This window comes from Gambusia affinis, linkage group LG04 (genome assembly GCF_019740435.1).
Source record: "Gambusia affinis linkage group LG04, SWU_Gaff_1.0, whole genome shotgun sequence".
Classification (NCBI taxonomy): domain Eukaryota; kingdom Metazoa; phylum Chordata; class Actinopteri; order Cyprinodontiformes; family Poeciliidae; genus Gambusia; species Gambusia affinis.
This window is the reverse complement of record NC_057871.1, coordinates 12937858-12959518: the sequence shown is the minus strand read 5'-3', so window position 1 is coordinate 12959518 and position 21661 is coordinate 12937858. Positions and strand designations below refer to the sequence as shown.

Sequence of the window (21661 nt, the reverse complement as noted above, 5' to 3'; positions counted from 1 at the left end):
CTACATCTTACGGACGACAACCAATCCACACATATGTGGAAAACATAGCAATTTCGCCGTGTCTGCGTAGGAGGTTCAATTTAAATCTTGCGGACATATGTAGGCCGAGCCCCAGTGGCCTAATGGATAAGGCACTGGCCTCCTAAGCCAGGGATTGTGGGTTCGAGTCCCATCTGGGGTGAACCTTTTTTTTCTTTTTTTTCTTTCTTTTTCTCCCCCCCTTTCTGTTTTGTAGGATATAGTTCTTGTTTCTTCGCATATTAAAATTTCAAGTTCATTTACTTATGTGCAGATGTGATATATTGAAATCCAACGTGATGTAATAGATACAAAGTAAGTCCTTAAATCCCAATGCCAGGTTCAAAGTAGTGTATAAGTTGGAGTGATACTCCATCAACGCTGAATGACTAGGACGTCATGATGCAAATCATGCAAAAGAGTTTAGAAATCAACCCAACCACTTGCAAAAACAAGTGTTGTCACAATGTCTTGGAGAACTAATTTGAGTAACAAATAAGATTTACATGGTTTATTTTTGTTCTGATGCTGTCTTGAATTCTAATTTTCTTTCTTTCTCCTGGTTCTTTATTGTACTGTTTACTGTTTTTAAATGTGTATTCTAGTATTTGTAGCATTTGTGTTCTGTTCAACCTCTTCTCATCAGTTCCTTTTCTCATTTTTTAAAATTCTTTTTAAAATAGTAATTATTTACATAACATTCAATAAATACTAATCTAAAATGTATTTATCCAACTAAACCAGGGGACTGCAGGTTTAGCAAAGAGTAATTTATGCCTTCAGTCCAGCTAAATAAAACATGTTTAAAGTTTTGAAAATAGACAACTTTTCTTTTTGATAAATATTTACTAAAGAAAGTGTAGTAAATATTGTAGCTGCCACAATTTAATTTCCATTTTTAGATTTAATGTTGCAGAATATAAATAAAGTAATTAATTTTTTTATTAGCTGTAATCTGCATAATCTAAACAGGAATACTATTTCTCCTTCAATATTTAAACACAAAAGCTTTATCATATTGAGCCATATTCATATGTGCAAGCATTATAAAAGTATAAAATCCTACTATCAAATTGAAAATGGAAGCTCTTTATATTTGGCATTTCAATTCCTGCATATGGCATGAACTCTGTGAATAAATTTTAATAATTTCTTGGACATATGGGAGAGAAACTAAAAGTTTATATTGACAGTATAAATATTTAGATTAATATGCCCAGCCCTACGGGGAATGACACTAATTTTCTTACGACTTTTCATATTTTTATCTATAAAAATATTTTTTAAATCATGCCCTGTTTTCCTTCTACTTCACCATTTATATTGGTCTGTCACTATGAATGCTTCTAAACGTTTCTGTTGTAGAATGAAAAAATGCAAACAACCAATAAATTGCTTGTAATTTTGCTTTCCAAATCAAATCTAATAATTTTTTTTTTTTTTTTAAAAGGCACAGTCCATCCCTTTACTTGTTTTCTGTAATGCCCACCCTGAAGAAAAACACAAACTAATTTAAGATGTAAATGTAAATTTCTTGTTGTTCCACTTGATTTCTCCTCAGAAGGGGAGCATTTGAAACACTTTGAATATCAATCACAAAAGAATTTGTTTCCAAGCCGTGTTTTGCTGCTTTGGTTAAGAACTCATGGATAGTAATTTTTATGTATAAAAACGTTCTGAATTTTTCTACATCTGTTAAAGAAAGGGTGAAATCAACCAGTCAGTCAGTTGATCCTGTGCAAAGCCACCGTCAGGATGGAGAGGATCATCTTCACGCTGCTCATTGCCACAAATGCCTGCTGTTGGTCTGAGAAATACGTGCATGTCAAGGACAAGAAAAGATGGTCTGATGCTAGGCAACACTGCCTGGACCACTATACTGATTTTTTAGCTCTCACCAGTGAAGAGGAGGAGCAGGTGTTCAAAAACTTTGTTAATAATGACATGTGGAAGGTCGGATGGATCGGCCTCTACTGGGATGACCATAGCAACGAGTGGAAATGGTCCGGAGGAGAGTCTGTCACCTACTTCAAAAATCGCGACTTAACAGGCAATCTGGTTGGGACAGTACTGAAAGAAACTGAGAAAAATGTCTTTTGGACCAGCACTGGATGGACCTGGAAATCAGGAGGAGAGAGCCTCTACTTCTTCTGCGTGAACATGGTGCCAGTAGCGGAAGAGAAGACCTGGGAGGAAGCTTTGGTTCACTGCAGAGAGAGAAACAGCGACCTCACCAGCCTGCTCTCCTCGACAGAGAGACTCATGGCTCAGACAGAGATCCAGTCGTCCGACTACACCGAGCAGGTGTGGATCGGCCTGCGATACCTTGGGAACAGCTGGATGTGGGTGAACGGAGACCCGCTGCTGTACGAGGCCTGGCCAGAGGGAGATCAGGACCACATGTGTCCGATGCTGAGACGCTGCGTGGCTTTGACCAAACAGGGGAAGTGGGAGAGCAGGGACTGCCAGGAGAAACACAGCTTCATCTGTGCCTGAGTCTGGCGAGAATTAGAAAAGTTTCCAGACACTTCACATGTCTAATTGCTCCTTTGTAGGCTGCTTTCGTTCCAGCCCTGGTTATTTTTCAAAGAGTTTTAATTGTTTGACACTGTAGAGTAAAAACAAACTGCACCAGTTGGAAATGGAACAAATGTTGTAATTTCTGTCCCCATTCAAACCAAGTCTTCTGGACTATCAAATGCAAAAACACCCTTAGTAGAGTTTGTTTGTTGTTCCTCAAATTTATTTCTGGCTGCATTTGTTCTGTTTTATGATATTTATTAATTTATTTTGCTGTAAAACTGCAGGAAACATGTAGAATATGCAACAAGATCACTTAGAGCTCATGTCAAACTCACAATATGCTGTTTGCTGTATGTATCAAAAATAAAAAGAAATTTGACGTCACAGTTTGATGCCTTGAATTTAGGACTCTGTCTCTTTAAGAAGCTTCTACTCTTTCCAATGTTCAGCTCTCGGTAAACACTGGTGTAAAACCTTTAGCTGATACATCATACTTCTTCTGTTGTTTTATTTTTTTGAATATGAAGTATAGTCATTGAGTTTCCATAATGGACTTATAATGGACTTTTAATCAGTGATGTTGCTCTAATTAAATAATTTCATGTAACCTTAAACTTATGTGCATGCCATTCTTACACTGACATTCTTTTAATGCATCTATTTGTAGGCTAATAAAAAGAATGACAATGATTAAAGTAATTTTTTCTTAAGGAAAACAACCATTTATATAAAAAAACATCGCTCACAGTCTTTACATGTCCTGTTTTACTGTGTGTCAAACACGACTCTCTCTCTCTCAACATTTATCCACCTTTTTATATTCAAGTATAAATATTTAGATCAATATGCCCAGCCCTACTCACGGGGAATGACACTAATTTTCTTACGACTTTTCATATTTTTATCTATAAAAATATTTTTTAAATCATGCCCTGTTTTCCTTCTACTTCACCATTTATATTGGTCTGTCACTCTGAATGCTTCCAAACGTTTCTGTTGTAGAATGAAAAAATGCAAACCACCAATAAATTGCTTGTATGAAAAACACTTGAGTATTGCTTTCCAAATCAAATCTTGTCCAGGTAGCCTCACATCTAAAGTAAAAAAAAAAAAAAAGAAAGAAAAAAAGCACAGTTCATCCCTTTACTTGTTTTCTGTAATGTCCACCTTGAAGAAAAGCACAAGCTAATTTAAGATGCAAATGTAAATTTCTTGTTGTTCCGCTTGATTTCTCCTCAGAAAGGGAGCCTTTGAAACACTTTGAATATTCACCACGAAAGAATTTGTTTCCAAGCCGTGTTTTGCTGCTTTGTTTAAGAACTCATGGATGGTAATTTTTATGTATGAAAATGTTCTGAATTTTTCTACGTCTGTTAAAGAAAGGGTGAAATCAACCAGTCAGTCAGTTGATCCTGTGCAAAGCCACCGTCAGGATGGAGAGGATCATCTTCACGCTGCTCATTGCCACAAATGCCTGCTGTTGGTCTGAGAAATACGTGCATGTCAAGGACAAGAAAAGATGGTCTGATGCTAGGCAACACTGCCGGGACCATTTTACTGACTTCTTGGCTCTCACCAGTGAAGAGGAGGAGCAGGTGTTCAAAAACTTTGTGAATAATAACTCTAGTAGGAATTGGGAAGGCTGGATCGGCCTCTACTGGGATGGCGATACCAGTAAGTGGAAATGGTCCGGAGGAGAGTTTGTCACCTACTACATAAATCAGGACTTAGCAGGCAATCTGGTTGGGACACTCCAGCTAGACATTGTGAACAATGTCTTTTGGACCAGCACTGGATGGACCTGGAAATCAGGAGAAGACAGCTCCCACTTCTTCTGCGTGAACATGGTGCCAGTAGCGGAAGAGAAGACCTGGGAGGACGCTTTGGTTCACTGCAGAGAGAGAAACACCGACCTCACCAGCCTGCTCTCCTCGACAGAGAGACTCATGGCTCAGACAGAGATCCTGTCGTCCAACTACACCGAGCAGTGGATCGGCCTGCGATACCTTGGGAACAGCTGGATGTGGGTGAACGGAGACCCGCTGCTGTACGAGGCCTGGCCAGAGGGAGATCAGGACCACATGTGTCCGATGCTGAGACGCTGCGTGGCTTTGACCAAACAGGGGAAGTGGGAGAGCAGGGACTGCCAGGAGAAACACAGCTTCATCTGTGCCTGAGTCTGGCAAGAATTAGAAAAGTTTCCAAACACTTCACATGTCTAATTGCTCCTTTGTAAGCTGCTTTCGTTCCAGCCCTGGTTATTCACGATAACAAATTTTGCAGGACGATCAATTGTTCCAGACGTTATTGCCATAAATGATAATTTTGTTGTTTTGAGAGTATTTTTAAGCAAAATTTGATAATGGCAAAATAATAATTCAAGAGCACATTCTAAGAGATCAGTAAACCTTGGATTATAATGAGCATTATATATTAAATGGAAGACATTTTAAATATCCTAAATAAAGAAAGAAAGAAAAACAACAAATAAAATAAACTTTGAAGTCTTTGTAAACAACATTGTCCTTCAAAATAAGGGCTAGTTGAGACCAAAACAACAAACTTAAGACTTTTATAATCCAGTTTCTGGTAGAAAGAGAGAAAACGCCAATGGAAACTATTGAGTTTGTTTTAATTTATCATGCAATTAATTGATTTATTGATTATTGTAACAGGCCTAATCAAACTCTAGTTTGTTTGTCTATAGTCTGGCTTGTTTGGGGAAGTGTGAATGTGCAACCAAACTCTGGTCCACTTAAAAACGTGGGTCGTGGTTCAATTAATGTGAACTCTGGTGCGGTACGATGGCTACCGATCTTAAACCAACAACAAAAGAGAAATACTACATCTGCTAAAATCTGACGCCACTCCTGTTTCTAGTTTACATTTTGTATCGTTTCTTTCAGTGGTTCTCAGTTTAGCTGCACCACAAGTGAGGAAAGGAACAGGTTTTTCAAAGAGTTTTAATTGTTTGACACTGTAGAGTAAAAACAAACTGCACCAGTTGGAAATGGAACAAATGTTGTAATTTCTGTCCCCATTCAAACCAAGTCTTCTGGACTATCAAATGCAAAAACACCCTTAGTAGAGTTTGTTTGTTGTTCCTCAAATTTATTTCTGGCTGCATTTGTTCTGTTTTATGATATTTATTAATTTATTTTGCTGTAAAACTGCAGGAAACATGTAGAATATGCAACAAGATCACTTAGAGCTCATGTCAAACTCACAATATGCTGTTTGCTGTATGTATCAAAAATAACTTAAAGAAATTTGATGTCACAGTTTGATGCCTTGAATTTAGGACTCTGTCTCTTTAAGAAGCTTCTACTCTTTCCAATGTTCAGCTCTCGGTAAACACTGGTGTAAAACCTTTAGCTATACATCATACTTCTTCTGTTGTTTTATTTTTGAATATGAAGTATAGTCATTGAGTTTCCATAATGGACTTATAATGGACTTTTAATCAGTGATGTTGCTCTAATTAAATAATTTCATGTAACCTTAAACTTATGTGCATGCCATTCTTACACTGACATTCTTTTAATGCATCTATTTGTAGGCTAATAAAAAGAATGACAATGATTAAAGTAATTTTTTCTTAAGGAAAACAACCATTTATATAAAAAAACATCGCTCACAGTCTTTACATGTCCTGTTTTACTGTGTGTCAAACACGACTCTCTCTCTCTCAACATTTATCCACCTTTTTATATTCAAGTATAAATATTTAGATCAATATGCCCAGCCCTACTCACGGGGAATGACACTAATTTTCTTACGACTTTTCATATTTTTATCTATAAAAATATTTTTTAAATCATGCCCTGTTTTCCTTCTACTTCACCATTTATATTGGTCTGTCACTCTGAATGCTTCCAAACGTTTCTGTTGTAGAATGAAAAAATGCAAACCACCAATAAATTGCTTGTATGAAAAACACTTGAGTATTGCTTTCCAAATCAAATCTTGTCCAGGTAGCCTCACATCTAAAGTAAAAAAAAAAAAAAAGAAAGAAAAAAAGCACAGTTCATCCCTTTACTTGTTTTCTGTAATGTCCACCTTGAAGAAAAGCACAAGCTAATTTAAGATGCAAATGTAAATTTCTTGTTGTTCCGCTTGATTTCTCCTCAGAAAGGGAGCCTTTGAAACACTTTGAATATTCACCACAAAAGAATTTGTTTCCAAGCCGTGTTTTGCTGCTTTGTTTAAGAACTCATGGATGGTAATTTTTATGTATGAAAATGTTCTGAATTTTTCTACGTCTGTTAAAGAAAGGGTGAAATCAACCAGTCAGTCAGTTGATCCTGTGCAAAGCCACCGTCAGGATGGAGAGGATCATCTTCACGCTGCTCATTGCCACAAATGCCTGCTGTTGGTCTGAGAAATACGTGCATGTCAAGGACAAGAAAAGATGGTCTGATGCTAGGCAACACTGCCGGGACCATTTTACTGACTTCTTGGCTCTCACCAGTGAAGAGGAGGAGCAGGTGTTCAAAACTTTGTGAATAATAACTCTAGTAGGAATTGGGAAGGCTGGATCGGCCTCTACTGGGATGGCGATACCAGTAAGTGGAAATGGTCCGGAGGAGAGTTTGTCACCTACTACATAAATCAGGACTTAGCAGGCAATCTGGTTGGGACACTCCAGCTAGACATTGTGAACAATGTCTTTTGGACCAGCACTGGATGGACCTGGAAATCAGGAGAAGACAGCTCCCACTTCTTCTGCGTGAACATGGTGCCAGTAGCGGAAGAGAAGACCTGGGAGGACGCTTTGGTTCACTGCAGAGAGAGAAACACCGACCTCACCAGCCTGCTCTCCTCGACAGAGAGACTCATGGCTCAGACAGAGATCCTGTCGTCCAACTACACCGAGCAGTGGATCGGCCTGCGATACCTTGGGAACAGCTGGATGTGGGTGAACGGAGACCCGCTGCTGTACGAGGCCTGGCCAGAGGGAGATCAGGACCACATGTGTCCGATGCTGAGACGCTGCGTGGCTTTGACCAAACAGGGGAAGTGGGAGAGCAGGGACTGCCAGGAGAAACACAGCTTCATCTGTGCCTGAGTCTGGCAAGAATTAGAAAAGTTTCCAAACACTTCACATGTCTAATTGCTCCTTTGTAAGCTGCTTTCGTTCCAGCCCTGGTTATTCACGATAACAAATTTTGCAGGACGATCAATTGTTCCAGACGTTATTGCCATAAATGATAATTTTGTTGTTTTGAGAGTATTTTTAAGCAAAATTTGATAATGGCAAAATAATAATTCAAGAGCACATTCTAAGAGATCAGTAAACCTTGGATTATAATGAGCATTATATATTAAATGGAAGACATTTTAAATATCCTAAATAAATAAAGAAAAAACAACAAATAAAATAAACTTTGAAGTCTTTGTAAACAACATTGTCCTTCAAAATAAGGGCTAGTTGAGACCAAAACAACAAACTTAAGACTTTTATAATCCAGTTTCTGGTAGAAAGAGAGAAAACGCCAATGGAAACTATTGAGTTTGTTTTAATTTATCATGCAATTAATTGATTTATTGATTATTGTAACAGGCCTAATCAAACTCTAGTTTGTTTGTCTATAGTCTGGCTTGTTTGGGGAAGTGTGAATGTGCAACCAAACTCTGGTCCACTTAAAAACGTGGGTCGTGGTTCAATTAATGTGAACTCTGGTGCGGTACGATGGCTACCGATCTTAAACCAACAACAAAAGAGAAATACTACATCTGCTAAAATCTGACGCCACTCCTGTTTCTAGTTTACATTTTGTATCGTTTCTTTCAGTGGTTCTCAGTTTAGCTGCACCACAAGTGAGGAAAGGAACAGGTTTTTCAAAGAGTTTTAATTGTTTGACACTGTAGAGTAAAAACAAACTGCACCAGCTGGAAATGGAACAAATGTTGTAATTTCTGTCCCCATTCAAACCAAGTCTTCTGGACTATCAAATGCAAAAACACCCTTAGTAGAGTTTGTTTGTTGTTCCTCAAATTTATTTCTGGCTGCATTTGTTCTGTTTTATGATATTTATTAATTTATTTTGCTGTAAAACTGCAGGAAACATGTAGAATATGCAACAAGATCACTTAGAGCTCATGTCAAACTCACAATATGCTGTTTGCTGTATGTATCAAAAATAACTTAAAGAAATTTGATGTCACAGTTTGATGCCTTGAATTTAGGACTCTGTCTCTTTAAGAAGCTTCTACTCTTTCCAATGTTCAGCTCTCGGTAAACACTGGTGTAAAACCTTTAGCTATACATCATACTTCTTCTGTTGTTTTATTTTTGAATATGAAGTATAGTCATTGAGTTTCCATAATGGACTTATAATGGACTTTTAATCAGTGATGTTGCTCTAATCAAATAATTTCATGTAACCTTATACTTATGTGCATGCCATACTTACACTGACATTCTTATGGCGCATCTATTTGTAGGCTAATAATGACAATGATTAAAGTAATTTTTTCTTAAGGAAAACAACCATTTATATAAAAAAACGTTGCTCACAGTCTTTACATGTACTGTTTTACTGTTTTTCTTCTTGTGCTGAATAAACTTGTTAGTGAATCAGACAATGACTCTTTCATCTTTGGTGTTTTATTCATACCAGTTCACAACGTATGAACTCAAGAACATGATGTGTGTTCACAAAATCAGATTTCTGAGAACTACGAGTGCATAAAATGTAATGTTAGTAATAATCTTTATTGTATCTTTGGCTTCATGTTGTAGTTAGAAACTATAAAACACGATACATAATAAAAACAAGTTCAGAAACTGACATTGACTCAACTTCAAGTCTACAAAATGAACTGAGGATAAATGAGGCGTAAAAACACAAAGTTCAATTAATAAAGGTTTCAAGATATAAGAATTCATTAACCACTTCATAAAAATGAGAGAAATACTGACTTATTGACCAATCACGACCAGTTCTTTACTCTTTGCTTTTATTACTTTAATTAGCAGATAAATGACTCGTTTTACACGATTCAATAATTTCATCATCATTGTGATTAAATGAGCAGATTATTTCACGGCGTGATTTGAAGCCAACTAGCATCACATCATCTGCATACATACAAAGACGGTAATTTGAATTTGTAAGTTGCATCTCTTTTGTGGAGAAATTAAAATGCTGCCGACTTTTTTAAACTTAATTTGTCCCAGTGTGGAAGAATTATTATATAAATTTCAGATCCGCAACCAAATGTTTAGAATAATATCTTTCTAAATAATGTAAGGCCTGGATTTGTAACAAACCAGTAAATAGAATCAAGATTTACAGTTTTTCTAAATGATATCCATGCTGTGTAAATGGCAGTGCAGGAAGTCTAAATTATAAACAATAAAAGACTCAGGTCAGCTGTCTTCTGAATTTTATTGACAGAAATGTAAAATAACTTTAGGAAGAGTTGAGATTTTGACCTAAAAAAAAGAAAAGTGATATATGGAGAGTGAACATGGATGATGAGGAAAATCGGATAGCAATAAAACAGATCCAACTTAAACTTGGCACAGCGAGTTACAATGTTAAACAGAAAACACTCAGGCCGTCATATTTCACCTTAAAAACAGGTTTATCTAGGCTCTACAGTTGGATCCTCTTTTTTTATTTCAATTCCCAACGTTGGAAAGGCTTCTAATAGATCTTCTGTTTTTCATATATTTACATATGAACACAAAAATAAATAAAAATACAAGGAAATAAAACCTCTCTAGCAAAATCACAATTTGTGCTTTGTAAATTATTTCTGAGCAGCTGTAATCAGTGTGAAACTAAATAAAATCCACCACTGATATGGACTCTGTGCAAACTTTGTCTGCATAACGATGAAGCAATGTTTCACTTGAAAAGTTAACATAAAAAAGTAATTAAACTGTTTTTATTGAGCAGTTTAAACCAGTGTTTATGAATGTTATCAAAATATTTTAGTTTCCTTTCACTACTGCTGCCACCTGCTGGTCAACGGAAGAGTTAACACTTTTCAAGCATTGAAAGCAAAAGAAAAACGGGAGATTTTTTTATACAGATCATTACATCTGCAAATCAATAGTAATTTTGAAATTAATCAAAAATTAAAGGCCTGATTTTTTATTTTCTAAATGCTTACATTTTTGTTTTCAAAAATATATTTTTTAACACCTTACCAAGTTCACAAAGACAACAGTTAAATTAAGACACTTATATTGCGCACACAATTTAATCTGGATCGTTTGTATGACAATCAGCTCAAACATTTCATAATTTCATAGATGGATGTGATTGGCATGTGTTTAGTCATAAACCAGACCCGCCAAAAAGGACGTTACCATAGAAACGAACGACAACTCACATAATACTGCAAAATCCTGTTTTGCTACAACAAAATAAACCACCTTGAAATACTTTAGAAATAAATTTGATTTTTTTTTTTTTTTGTCAGAAATGGGCTGTAATTGCTGCTTTCAACCATATGAAGATAAAGGCTTTGATGTGATTATTGAGTTGGCTTAAATTTCCATAGATTAATGCATCTGTAGGAACGCTTGTGATTGTCTAAAACAAGCAAAATAACCACAGTATTTAACAAAGTAAGAAACATTGCTCAATCATATGCAGGTTTAATAAATATTTCATTAACCAGAGTGCAGCTCTCTGTAGTAGTAAATGCACATATCAGCTCGCTAAGCATCACGCGAACCAATTTGTTTATTCTTTTTTTTTGTGGTATTTATCCACTGCTACGTCTGAGCAGAAACATAAAGAGGGATAAATTCACTTCACAGCAGAGGGAGAGTCGGTCAGGTGCAACGTCACAAACAAACATCGTTAACATTTAAACAACATTTAAACACGACTCTCTCTCTCTTTCTCTCTCTCTCAACATTTATCCACCTGGTTGCTCTGTTCCTGGCACTGCTGGCAGGTTCCTGCTGTCTCCCTTTTCCTCATCCTTTCCGTTAAAATGTTATTAACCCTTCAAGTTTCATCTCTCGCGTGTTACTGTGCGCCTGCTCAACCGCCCTTCAGGACTTGAGGCCCATGCGAGCCATCAGCTGCTCGTAGACAGTCCAAGCCATGGCGGCCATCAGAGTGCGCCGGAGAGATCTCGGCACTGCTCCGCGGAAAAAACCCGACATGCCCTTCTCCTGAGGAGAAAAGGAAGAATAAGAGTTATTTTAAAAAGCATTTAAAAGAGCCTGTTCTATAAGTATTGGAAGGTCAGAACTGTCTGGTTACTGTATTTCAAAGTAGAAAAGTAATTTTAAAATAAAAGAGGAAGCACTTCCGTATAAGGATTATGACATCACCAGCTAAATACAGAGATAGATACAACGGTTTCTTGAGAGGTGTGACTACTACACAAAATCTTACCAAGTATTTTTAATGTAATTTCAAGCACAAATATTTTAATGCGCTTGAAATAAGATGAAACTAACTTTCAAGTAACTTTTCAGCAAGATATAGGAGCTTGTTTTAAGTCAATCATTTCTTAAAATGTATTAGTTTTACTGACAGGTTATTTAACTTTTAACATAATTTCCATGTTATAAGTGAAATATACTACAGGCTCAAGCTGGATGACATGGCTGAAAAACGTATCATGACATAACTGCTGCATATCAGTCGATATAGATAATTATTAATTAGATTTTTGTTTTAAATATCTGAAATACGTCCAAACTCGTTGCAGGACTTATCCTGCTGTAACCTCAGTTTTCACTCCACTCTGTTGTTTTTTTTATTTATTTTTAAGCAGTTATGAAGCACAGTGGTGGAACCTTAAACTGCTGCTGTGGCAGTTACTAAACAGGTTGTTACTAAGCAACCAGAGAGTGAGTGAGTTGCTAGGTAACCAAAGAATGAGTGGGTTAGTTGATTCTACTAACCTTGCTTGAGAGGTGGAGCAGCTAAAGGCTTTCCTCCGACTACATTTCCCAGAATACTGTGCTGCTCCGCATCGGAGATCAGTGAATATTCTATTCTGTCAGACGATCTATTATCTATTGGTATTGATCACATGTCTATGGCGATATATATATATTGTTATTGATTTATTGTCCAGGCCTACTGCAGGTAATAAAGAGTTAAAGCAGTTTCCTTTTTCGGACAGAAACGCACCGTGTAGATGTAGCGAACAGCGTCTGCTGTCCTCCAGTGGGACGGGCTGACTTGGATGTGAGTCTTCACCACATCCGCAGGCTGCGTGACCACAGAAGCCATGACGCCTGCTACCACTCCACAGCTGAAGTTCACCAGCGGCGCGTACGGCGCTGAGGTCACTTCTGACAAAGAAGATACCAAATATAAGAATTCAGACGGGGTGTTTTTCCCCCCTCTGTTTTTGTAGTTTGTTTATGTTGACTTGCTGCCGTCTCCACCTTGAGGCAGCGCTCGCTTGGCCTGGCTGTAAAACATGACGTAGATGCCGGAGAAAGGAGCATCTCGCAGCAGCGTGGCGGTCAGCCCCGAGAACAGAGCTCTGACTCCCTCCGTCTCATACATGCTCCTCAGAGCGCCCGGCACGCTCGAATAGCTGTAATATCCGCTCTGCAACAACAACAAATTCAGCATTAAGGCATCTCCATTTTCTGTACTGCTACTTTAGATTTAAGTAAAAATACGGTGCCCTCCTTTATGAGCACCTTTCAAAATAAAAGCACGGCCCCGGTTCATGTTTGAGTTACCAGCAGTAATGAATGTTTAAGACTTTGTGTTTATGCATTTGCAATCGGAATTTCTATATGTGAAAATAAATGAACACATTTGTTTTTTAGTAAAAACATAAAGGAGAACATAAAGACTTTGGTTTTTGTTGCAGTGTATTTTAATCCCAACTTAATTTTTTAAAGATTAAGGTTTTTTAATCCACATACATTTTTATTAATAAAATTAAAATGTATGTGTATCATAATCTGATGTTAAAATTCCTGAGAGTGTTTATCATCAGAGTTACAACATGAATATATAGATTAAAGTATAAATAGTGACTAATGGTGTCAATGCATTAGCATGTATTAACTGTAGTCTAAGAAGCAATAAAACAACGAGGGCTGCAACTAACAATTATTTTAGTTATTGATTATTCTACAATTAATGGATTGTAAAAAAATACACATTCTGCTGATTTTTCATTTAACAACTTAAGCTTATTTCACACAATAGCAGAAATACATAATAAATATAAAAACAAATAATTCATTTTTTAAATAAGAAAATAAAATACCCCTGCATAGCATTTCTTCAGTATACTCTTTATCAATTGTAGCAAAGTGCAGCTTTTTCTGCTTGACTTATCAATACCGTTTTTTAAGGTACTTATTACTAATAGGATGGAAAAGGTCGTAACAGGAGTTTTTTTTCTTTATTTTGAACTGTGTGAAGTTAAAACTAAGCCGCTTGAAGAGTTTTGAGTAGAAAAACCCAACTTTATGTTCACTTTTTATTCTCACATTAATATTAAAAAAATAACCCAGGAGCTTTAAAGATAAAACTAAAAAGGAGATTTTTGCTCGGCAGTTTAGTAGAACTATAGTCATTATTTTCAGTGGTGACAGCAGAACGAACAGTGTAGAGGAAGCATTTTTATTCATTTAGCACTGAAAAAGACTATCTGAGATCTGCTGGAGGGCATAGACTAACAGCTGCTCACCTCAAAGCGCGTCTTGATGACAGTGAACGGCAGCATGCAGATCCCCGCCACGGTTCTGGCACCGGCTCCGAGCAGAACGGCCTCGCCAGCGTTCGGTGCCCGGTCCTGGAAGAAGTGCTGCTTCAGGGAGTAGAAAGTGCTGAAGTAGATCCCCACCCCGGGAATACAGCGAACAAATGACTGCAAAGCCGGAAATAACAGCGATTAAAATGAATCTCGCTGATAAATATCATTTATAGCTGTAACTTTTAGATGCCTCACTGCTCAAACACACCTTAATTTTAAGGTAATAACTGGCTACCAGGCTTCTTGGTGACCTGGTGGGGAGGTAATTCTATGAGGGGATTTTCTGCCATAATTTGAGAACACACATTTTCAGTTTGAAAATGTCTTTGTTCTCAAAACTTCTGCTATCTTTCAAACATTCACTGAGATTTCTTAAACCTTTCTCCTCACGCTTAAAACTTGTCTCTGCTAGGATCAAATCTCCGGTTGCAAACCTCTCTGCTCGCTTGCAAATCATTTTCTGCTCACGCTTGGAACAGAAAAGTACCGTTGCCTGGCAACCTTTCGACCAATAGAATTAAAGTGTTGCACGGTGTGCGTTTGTTCCTTCTAGTGGGATAATAATAAGAAAACCAGTTGTGTACCGGTGAAACTCCTTTCCACAGACTGAAGAAATTCTCTGTCCTGATGATCTGAATGAAAACCCGGAACATTCCCACCTTTGGCGTCCTGCAAGAATTGAAGTTAAGAATTATTACCAGAGGCATCCTGACATTGACAAATACATCTAAACACACTGAAATATATTAAAAACCAGGAATGTTTTTCCTTCTAAATCACGGTTAGCCACTACTTTGTGCACAAAACATGAAGTGAAGCTGAAATATGATGGAAAGGGGTGAACTGTACATGGAACAATTATGACTGATGTTTAGAAACAACCACTACAAAATAGTAGCAGGTTGATGCTGCCACTTGTAAAACCATTCAAATTAAAACATACCATTTAAAATCAAATACTCCCAGCACCAGGCTAACACCATTATGTGTTGCTGGTGTGACTAATTCCTCTATATGGGTCATGAAAACCGACTCGGGCTGCCTCTGATGCCTGAGTTCGTCTTCATCCAGGTTCAAGACGCACTTCCCCAGAAGGATGTCGATCTGTCTGATGGCATCCAGCTTAAAATGTTTCATGTTAATCACACATGAAACGTGTGTGTGTGGGTGCGCGTGTGTGTGTGCCCGCACCCTGGCTTGGCGTTGTTCTGCAGCGTCTGCAGTCGTGTTTTGACCAGATCCAGGGGCTGGAAGAGCAGCGTGGAGCAGGTGCCGCTGAGGGAGCCGCACATGAAGGCTTTCAGAGCGGGGTGAGCCTGAGGACAAAGACGGAGAGGAAAGGGGCAGAGAGGCGGACATGAGAGGCGGACATGAGAGGGGACGGAAATGGCGGACAGAAAGCACATTGGGTGGACAAGGACAATGAGATGGGAAGAACGTGCAGAAATAGAAATTACAGAAAATGGAGGGAAAACCATGAGAGTGGAATAAAATATAAAGGATTAGAAAATAAGACACAGTTTAAGATTTTAGCTGTTTCTGAAAACAAGCGAAATCACGATTACATAAGAAATCAGAAAATAATCCTAACAAAGCCATTTCTCAAAAATTGAAGAATAACCACATTTATCTATATTTTACTTTAATCCAAACATGCTGCAGTGACATTTTGTTTGCATATTTGACAAAACAAGCCTGTGGCACAAAGGAAGAGGCCAGGTTCACACACAGTGGAGATGATGGAGATGCACAGAGACAGCTTCCACACACACGCACACGCACGCACGCACGCACACACACACACACACACACACACACACAGAGCCTTGTTTTCAAGCCTCCTGATGAAACCCTAACCTTTACTGAGACCCTAAATGGTGGGGTCTCCATCAGAGGGTAAATATTCTCATCATGAAACTGAATGAACACATTAAGGTCGCTGCAACATGTGAAACACCGGCTACAGATAAAAACACACGCTGCAGCTGAAGAGTCAAACTGAAGTTGGATTTCATCTGATCACACAAGCTGTAATTTCAGCGACGTCTGAAGGCAAACTGTAACTGAAAAAGCTCCACACTTGACAGCGACGTAAACAAATCAAACAGTGAGTCGTCTGAAACACGCAAGATGACAAAATTGCTTTGTAAAAAACACAAGAGCCACTTCAAAATGCAAATTGAGCTCCTACCTTCCCCAGAACGCCTGGGGTTCGGTTCTGAGAATCCTGCTTTGCCTGCATTTTGCCCTCTTTCACCTCCCCCCCATCTCCCGGCTATAAGTGGGATAACACCAAATAAACCTGCATCTCTCCTGCAAACCTTCCGTCTCTCGCTTTCCAACGACAAAACGCTCTCCGGCGCTTCTCGTCCTCCCTCCCAACCCCCGTTTCGCAACCGAAGCCTAATCCAGCCAGCGTTTTTCTGAGGGTCTTTATCTTTCAGACACACGCTTACATCTGTACGTAGCTCTGCCCCCGCTGAAAAAAGCTCTCTGCTAAACTGCATTTTTATCAACGGACATGAGTCATGGGGTGTGAATATAAAATGTGGGTCACAAAAAAAAAGAACGAATGTATTGGTTGGATTTGCAGGAGTTAGTAAGAAGCCTTAATTTAACTCAACCCATGGGTTTCTCCATTTAATTTGAACTTGTTTCAAGGTCTATTTTTATAGCTCTAGTGGCTTTTATTCAACAGTAGCCCCCTAACTTCTTCTATTACAGTTACAACAAAAACTATTCACACCCCTTGAGGTTTTAGATTTCATGTTATTTTCATCAAACCAACCACTTTGTTTCTGATAGGACAGGCATCTCTGAAGACCATGTAAATAGAGTATCAATAAAAGTAAACCCCCTTATTAAGATTTTAAAACTAAATGGCAAGACAGAAATCACTTATATCTTTCTCAATAACAAAAGGAGAAAGATTTATTGTTAAACAAACCATTCATATAAGTGCTAACCAGCTTTTTAGATATTAAAATATTTGGATAATTCAAAACCACCCTAATCTTTACACAGATTCATTTCTGATTCAAGACTCCAAAAGTCAATATCGCATCCAGTCAGAAAAAAAACATGTGGGGAAAATTAAAAGGATTTCTTCAAACCCAAATCTGCCAGGGATATAAATAATTTAACTGTATATTTAACACAGGAAAAGCTTACATCCATATCTTTACAAGTGTTGCTCCAACAGTCTTGCTATTTCTAATTCATGCAAATTAATGCAACATCTTTATTATGTCAGTAAACGGCATAGATGAGAAGACTGTAACTATGTCTAAGATGTGTTGATCTCTACATTTATTGGGTTCCATCAGTTCATCCTCAATTGTTGTTCATCATCATCTTGGTTTTAGTTTGATGTCTTGGATGCTCATTATACAATATTATTTTTTTAATTCTCAAAACAAGTCTCATGTTTGTCCTGCATCGCAGCAATGTTGTTTACCAACATTTACACATAAACAGAATCAAAAAGAAGACATTAGATGACCAGATAATGGCATTAATGTTCCAATATCTGAGCAAGATGCCTGTTTTTATTAGGTTGCTACAAATAAAAGTGGGCCAAATTTACATGCACTGTTCAAAAAAAAAAGAAGACATTTTTATTAATGGCTTTGATACTTTGGATTTAAAAAAGTAATTTTTTAATGTGATTCATTGTCTCTGTTGGAATAATTTTATCAATATTGGTAATTTATCTGAACTTATAGCAAGTGCTTGGTTACTAACAAGGTAAAGGAAGTTCACTTCAAAATTATTAAAACATATCCAATAAAATATATATATACATATATATTTTTAAATCATAAAAAGGACAAGGATGAATCTCATCCTTTTGAGACAATTTCACATCCTTTCTATTGTATTTATGTTAAATATTTCTGGACTGAAATTTAACATTTAACTGTGTTGTGACATTACAATCAAATAACAATATAAGAACTTTTTTTAATAAGTAAAAAGTATTGATCAAAACTCACTCTTATTTTTATATATTTAATTCTACTCATAAAGCGGTTTAATAAAACCCCCCAATATACCTCACCTCAAAGTATGAGGTGATAACAGATATTTTTGAAACTTTTAATAAACCAAAAGCTGCAAAGAGTTGTTTTAATATCTTTTTTGTTTGTCTGTACCGTACGGAGCCCCCTAGGGGACATGGGAATTTATTTTTTTTTGCGTTCCCTCGCAATACTTTTGCGTTACCTCGCAAAAACTTTTGCGTTCCCTCGCAAAACTGTACTGATCAGTTATGCGGCATAATTGAATACTGTAAGTCTTTCTTACGGTGGCCGCCGTACTTTCTGATTTAATATAAGGTTATGTAAGGTTTTTCCATGAATGTTAATATCTCGTTGTGAAATATCTGAAGTGTTATATCTTTCTTTAGAATGCAAAGGCACCACAAACCTATGATATAAACAGAAACCTTCCGTAAAGAAATATAAATACTGTACATCCAAACTATATTTCTGAGTTATTATCGCGGCGTAATAACTCATCTGACAGTTTTGATTGTGTCGCTGTTGTGTTGCTTAGCTAAATGGTTTAAAGAGCTGCTTTTATGTTCAGTTTCATCTCAACCCTAACAGACATAAACATGCAGTAAATAAATCGATTTTCAATCAGTTTTTTGCACCAAAGACTTCATAATAATAAACACGTTTTCACGTAGGCTCTGTAAGAGCCATATGAATGTATATTTTGGCATGCACGCGACTTTGACACTTAGGTGGTGGGTGTGGGAGTGACGTCATCAAGTATGAATGGGAAGCTTACTGGCCTGCTGGTTTGTGTGTATGAGGAAACGGTGAGCGGGTTGGTCAGTCCTTGCAAAGTCTGGAGCATAATAATCAAAATGGAATAAATCGATAAATGTGACAGAACAAAGAAGTGGTTTGGAGCTAATTGATACACGGACAGATGAGATTCCCCGAGTTAACCCAATACGGCCCTTTACCATAATTAGTTTGTTGTGTTTTTAATAATAAAACGTGTTTATTATTATGAAGTCTTTGGTGCAAAAAACTGATTGAAAATCGATTCATTCACCGCATATTTATGTCTGTTAAGGTTGAGATGGAACTGAACATAAAAGCAGCTCTTTAAACCATTTAGCTAAGCAACACAACAGCGACACAATCAAAACTGTCAGATGACTTATTACGCCGCGATAATAACTCAGAAATATAGTTTGGATGTACAGTATTTATATTTCTTTCCTACTTACGGAAGGTTTCTGTTTATATAACAGGTTTGTGGTGCCTTTGTATTCTAAAGAAAGATATAAAACTTCAGATATTTCACAACGAGATATTAACATTCATGGAAAAACCTTACATAACCTTATATTAAATCAGAAAGTACGGCGGCCACCGTAAGAAAGTCTTACAGTATTCAATTATGCCGCACAACTGATCAGTACAGTTTTGCGAGGGAACGCAAAAGGTTTTGCGAGGTAACGCAAAGGTTTTTGCGAGGGAACGCAAAGGTTTTGCGAGGTAACGCAAAAGTATTGCGAGGGAACGCAAAAGTTTTGCGAGGTAACGCAAAAGAAAAAAAATTCCCCATGTCCCCTAGGGGGCTCCGTAGTACGGCCCTTGGGTCTTTTAATGCGTTATTGTAACTAGTTTTCTTTTTCATTATATTTCACTTGCCATGCTCTTGAATGTACAGCGGCTATTATTAATAAAGATTTAAAAAAAATAAAAAAATAAAAAAGGTGGCCATCATGAACATATTATGTAACACTCACCGCTAACACCTCCATCCCTGAACTGGATGTCGAGCTTGATGAGTCCAGTTTCCCCCTTTACTCTGTTGGGTTTTCGCTGGTTCGGTTCAGACGAGGTTACTGCGAGATCAAACTGTCAGACTGAAGGTAGCATGGCGTCAGCATCACCGAAAGACCCGAAAACTCGCAAATCTAAATACTACAGACATATCGACCTTATTTTATGTATTTAAAGTCAGTTTTAAAAACATATCTTCATAAGTAATTTGCGTTACTTGCGTATCTAGTTTCATACAATTCCAAGAAGAAGAAGAAGAAGAAGCATGTTGACACATTTGTCAATCGTCATATTACTAGGAAACCGACTCTTCTTACCTTGTAGTAGAGATGTTAGGGATCCATCGTAATGACCCTTGTTAAGGCTTGAACCGCCATCTTTTGATATTTACAGAGGCCAGCTGCAGGCTTCCCTTGGAGACGAACTCGCCGGTAATACAGTAATTTACGGCAAGAAGGGTTAGCTCGCTTTAGCTTACCGGCTTTCCGTTCAACCACAAAATATGGAAATAAACTAATGCACTAATTGTTGCGAGAAGTTGATTTCAGACGTCGTTAAGAGCAAGAGTGAGTAAAAACTGACGCAAGTTACCGCAGCGCTGCTGAAAAGGCTAGCTTACAGCTAGCCGTTCACAGTCGAAAAAGGACATAGCTGTTACTTATTCCTATCACACAGATAAGTCCTTTACAATAAGGTTCATCCGTGAGTCTGGTCTCGAAAACAAAACGTGTGCCAGATCTACAGATGTCTAAAATGGCACACTTACCCCCGTGTTGAAATACAAACCAGAATGAGAAATATTCTGGTTTGTATATACCATAATAGTATTGAGCCGAGCTGGTGCAATTCCGATACTGACCTGTAGATGTCGCTCCTCCTCCTAGTCTTGACAAACTGAAGGGTATTTTATCCCCAATCATCAGAGATAATTACTCAAGTAAATTTCATTTTTACTTAAGTATTTACTTTTAAATAAAGCTCTGGATACCCAATTTGCTTTGCGAACAGCACCGATTGCAGATAAACACATTTCACACTACAAGCTCCATACAGCAAACTTGTATATCACCACAGTTTGATGTTCAGTTATTAATGCAGCAGACACTAATGGGGAAAACTAAACATTTGCACTGTTGCATTTAATAACCATACCTACAAGCAGATGATTAAATGCGACAGTCTAACTTTACTCAAGAACATATTTTAGTCAAAAATGCAGACACAAACCCACACCTCATCTTAAAGTGAGACCTTTTATTTGTCTTTTTCTGTTGAATCCATTGGGACAGTAGGAGGTCAAGTGACTATACAGTAAACAGCCATAATGGTAATTGGAAGTGGAAAACCGTTTATGCCTGAACTGTTTATCAAATTGTGTTATTTGCAATATTTTACTATTTTACATACCAGAATTTGCACATTTGAGATTTTTGTCCAATTCCATAATTTCTAAATAGAAGCTCTGATCAGTTCACCCTCATATTTTTACTAAATACTCCATTCTTTAGTAATTTCTTGAACAGCTTTTTACTTGAATGAAAATATGTTTAGTGTTCCTGTAGTGTGTCACTTTCTGGGTACCCAGCTATGCCAAT

The 21661-nt window shown here is 37.4% G+C and overlaps 1 protein-coding gene and 1 non-coding gene across 3 annotated transcripts; one reads left to right on the top strand and one right to left on the bottom strand.

The window, feature by feature from the left end:
* Positions 1 to 108: 108 nt before the first annotated feature.
* On the top strand, positions 109 to 181 carry trnar-ccu. Its single transcript has one exon. It is a non-coding gene; the product is annotated as a tRNA-Arg (tRNA).
* Positions 182 to 9147: 8966 nt separating this feature from the next.
* On the bottom strand, positions 9148 to 20917 carry LOC122830228 (mitochondrial glycine transporter B-like). 2 transcript variants are annotated; one of them, XM_044115417.1, is made up of 8 exons: positions 20384 to 20917; positions 20030 to 20128; positions 15448 to 15572; positions 14841 to 14925; positions 14191 to 14370; positions 12920 to 13088; positions 12660 to 12823; positions 9148 to 11686 (listed from the first exon to the last, which is right to left on the bottom strand). In XM_044115417.1, exons 2-8 carry the CDS (start codon positions 20042 to 20044, stop codon positions 11564 to 11566), a joined length of 861 nt encoding a protein of 286 aa, XP_043971352.1. In that variant the 5' UTR covers positions 20045 to 20128; positions 20384 to 20917; the 3' UTR covers positions 9148 to 11563. The 2 variants fall into 2 exon arrangements, with proteins under 2 accessions (XP_043971352.1, XP_043971351.1); XM_044115416.1 differs by lacking the exons at positions 20030 to 20128; positions 20384 to 20917 and adding an exon at positions 16448 to 18158.
* Between the last annotated feature and the right edge of the window lie 744 nt (positions 20918 to 21661).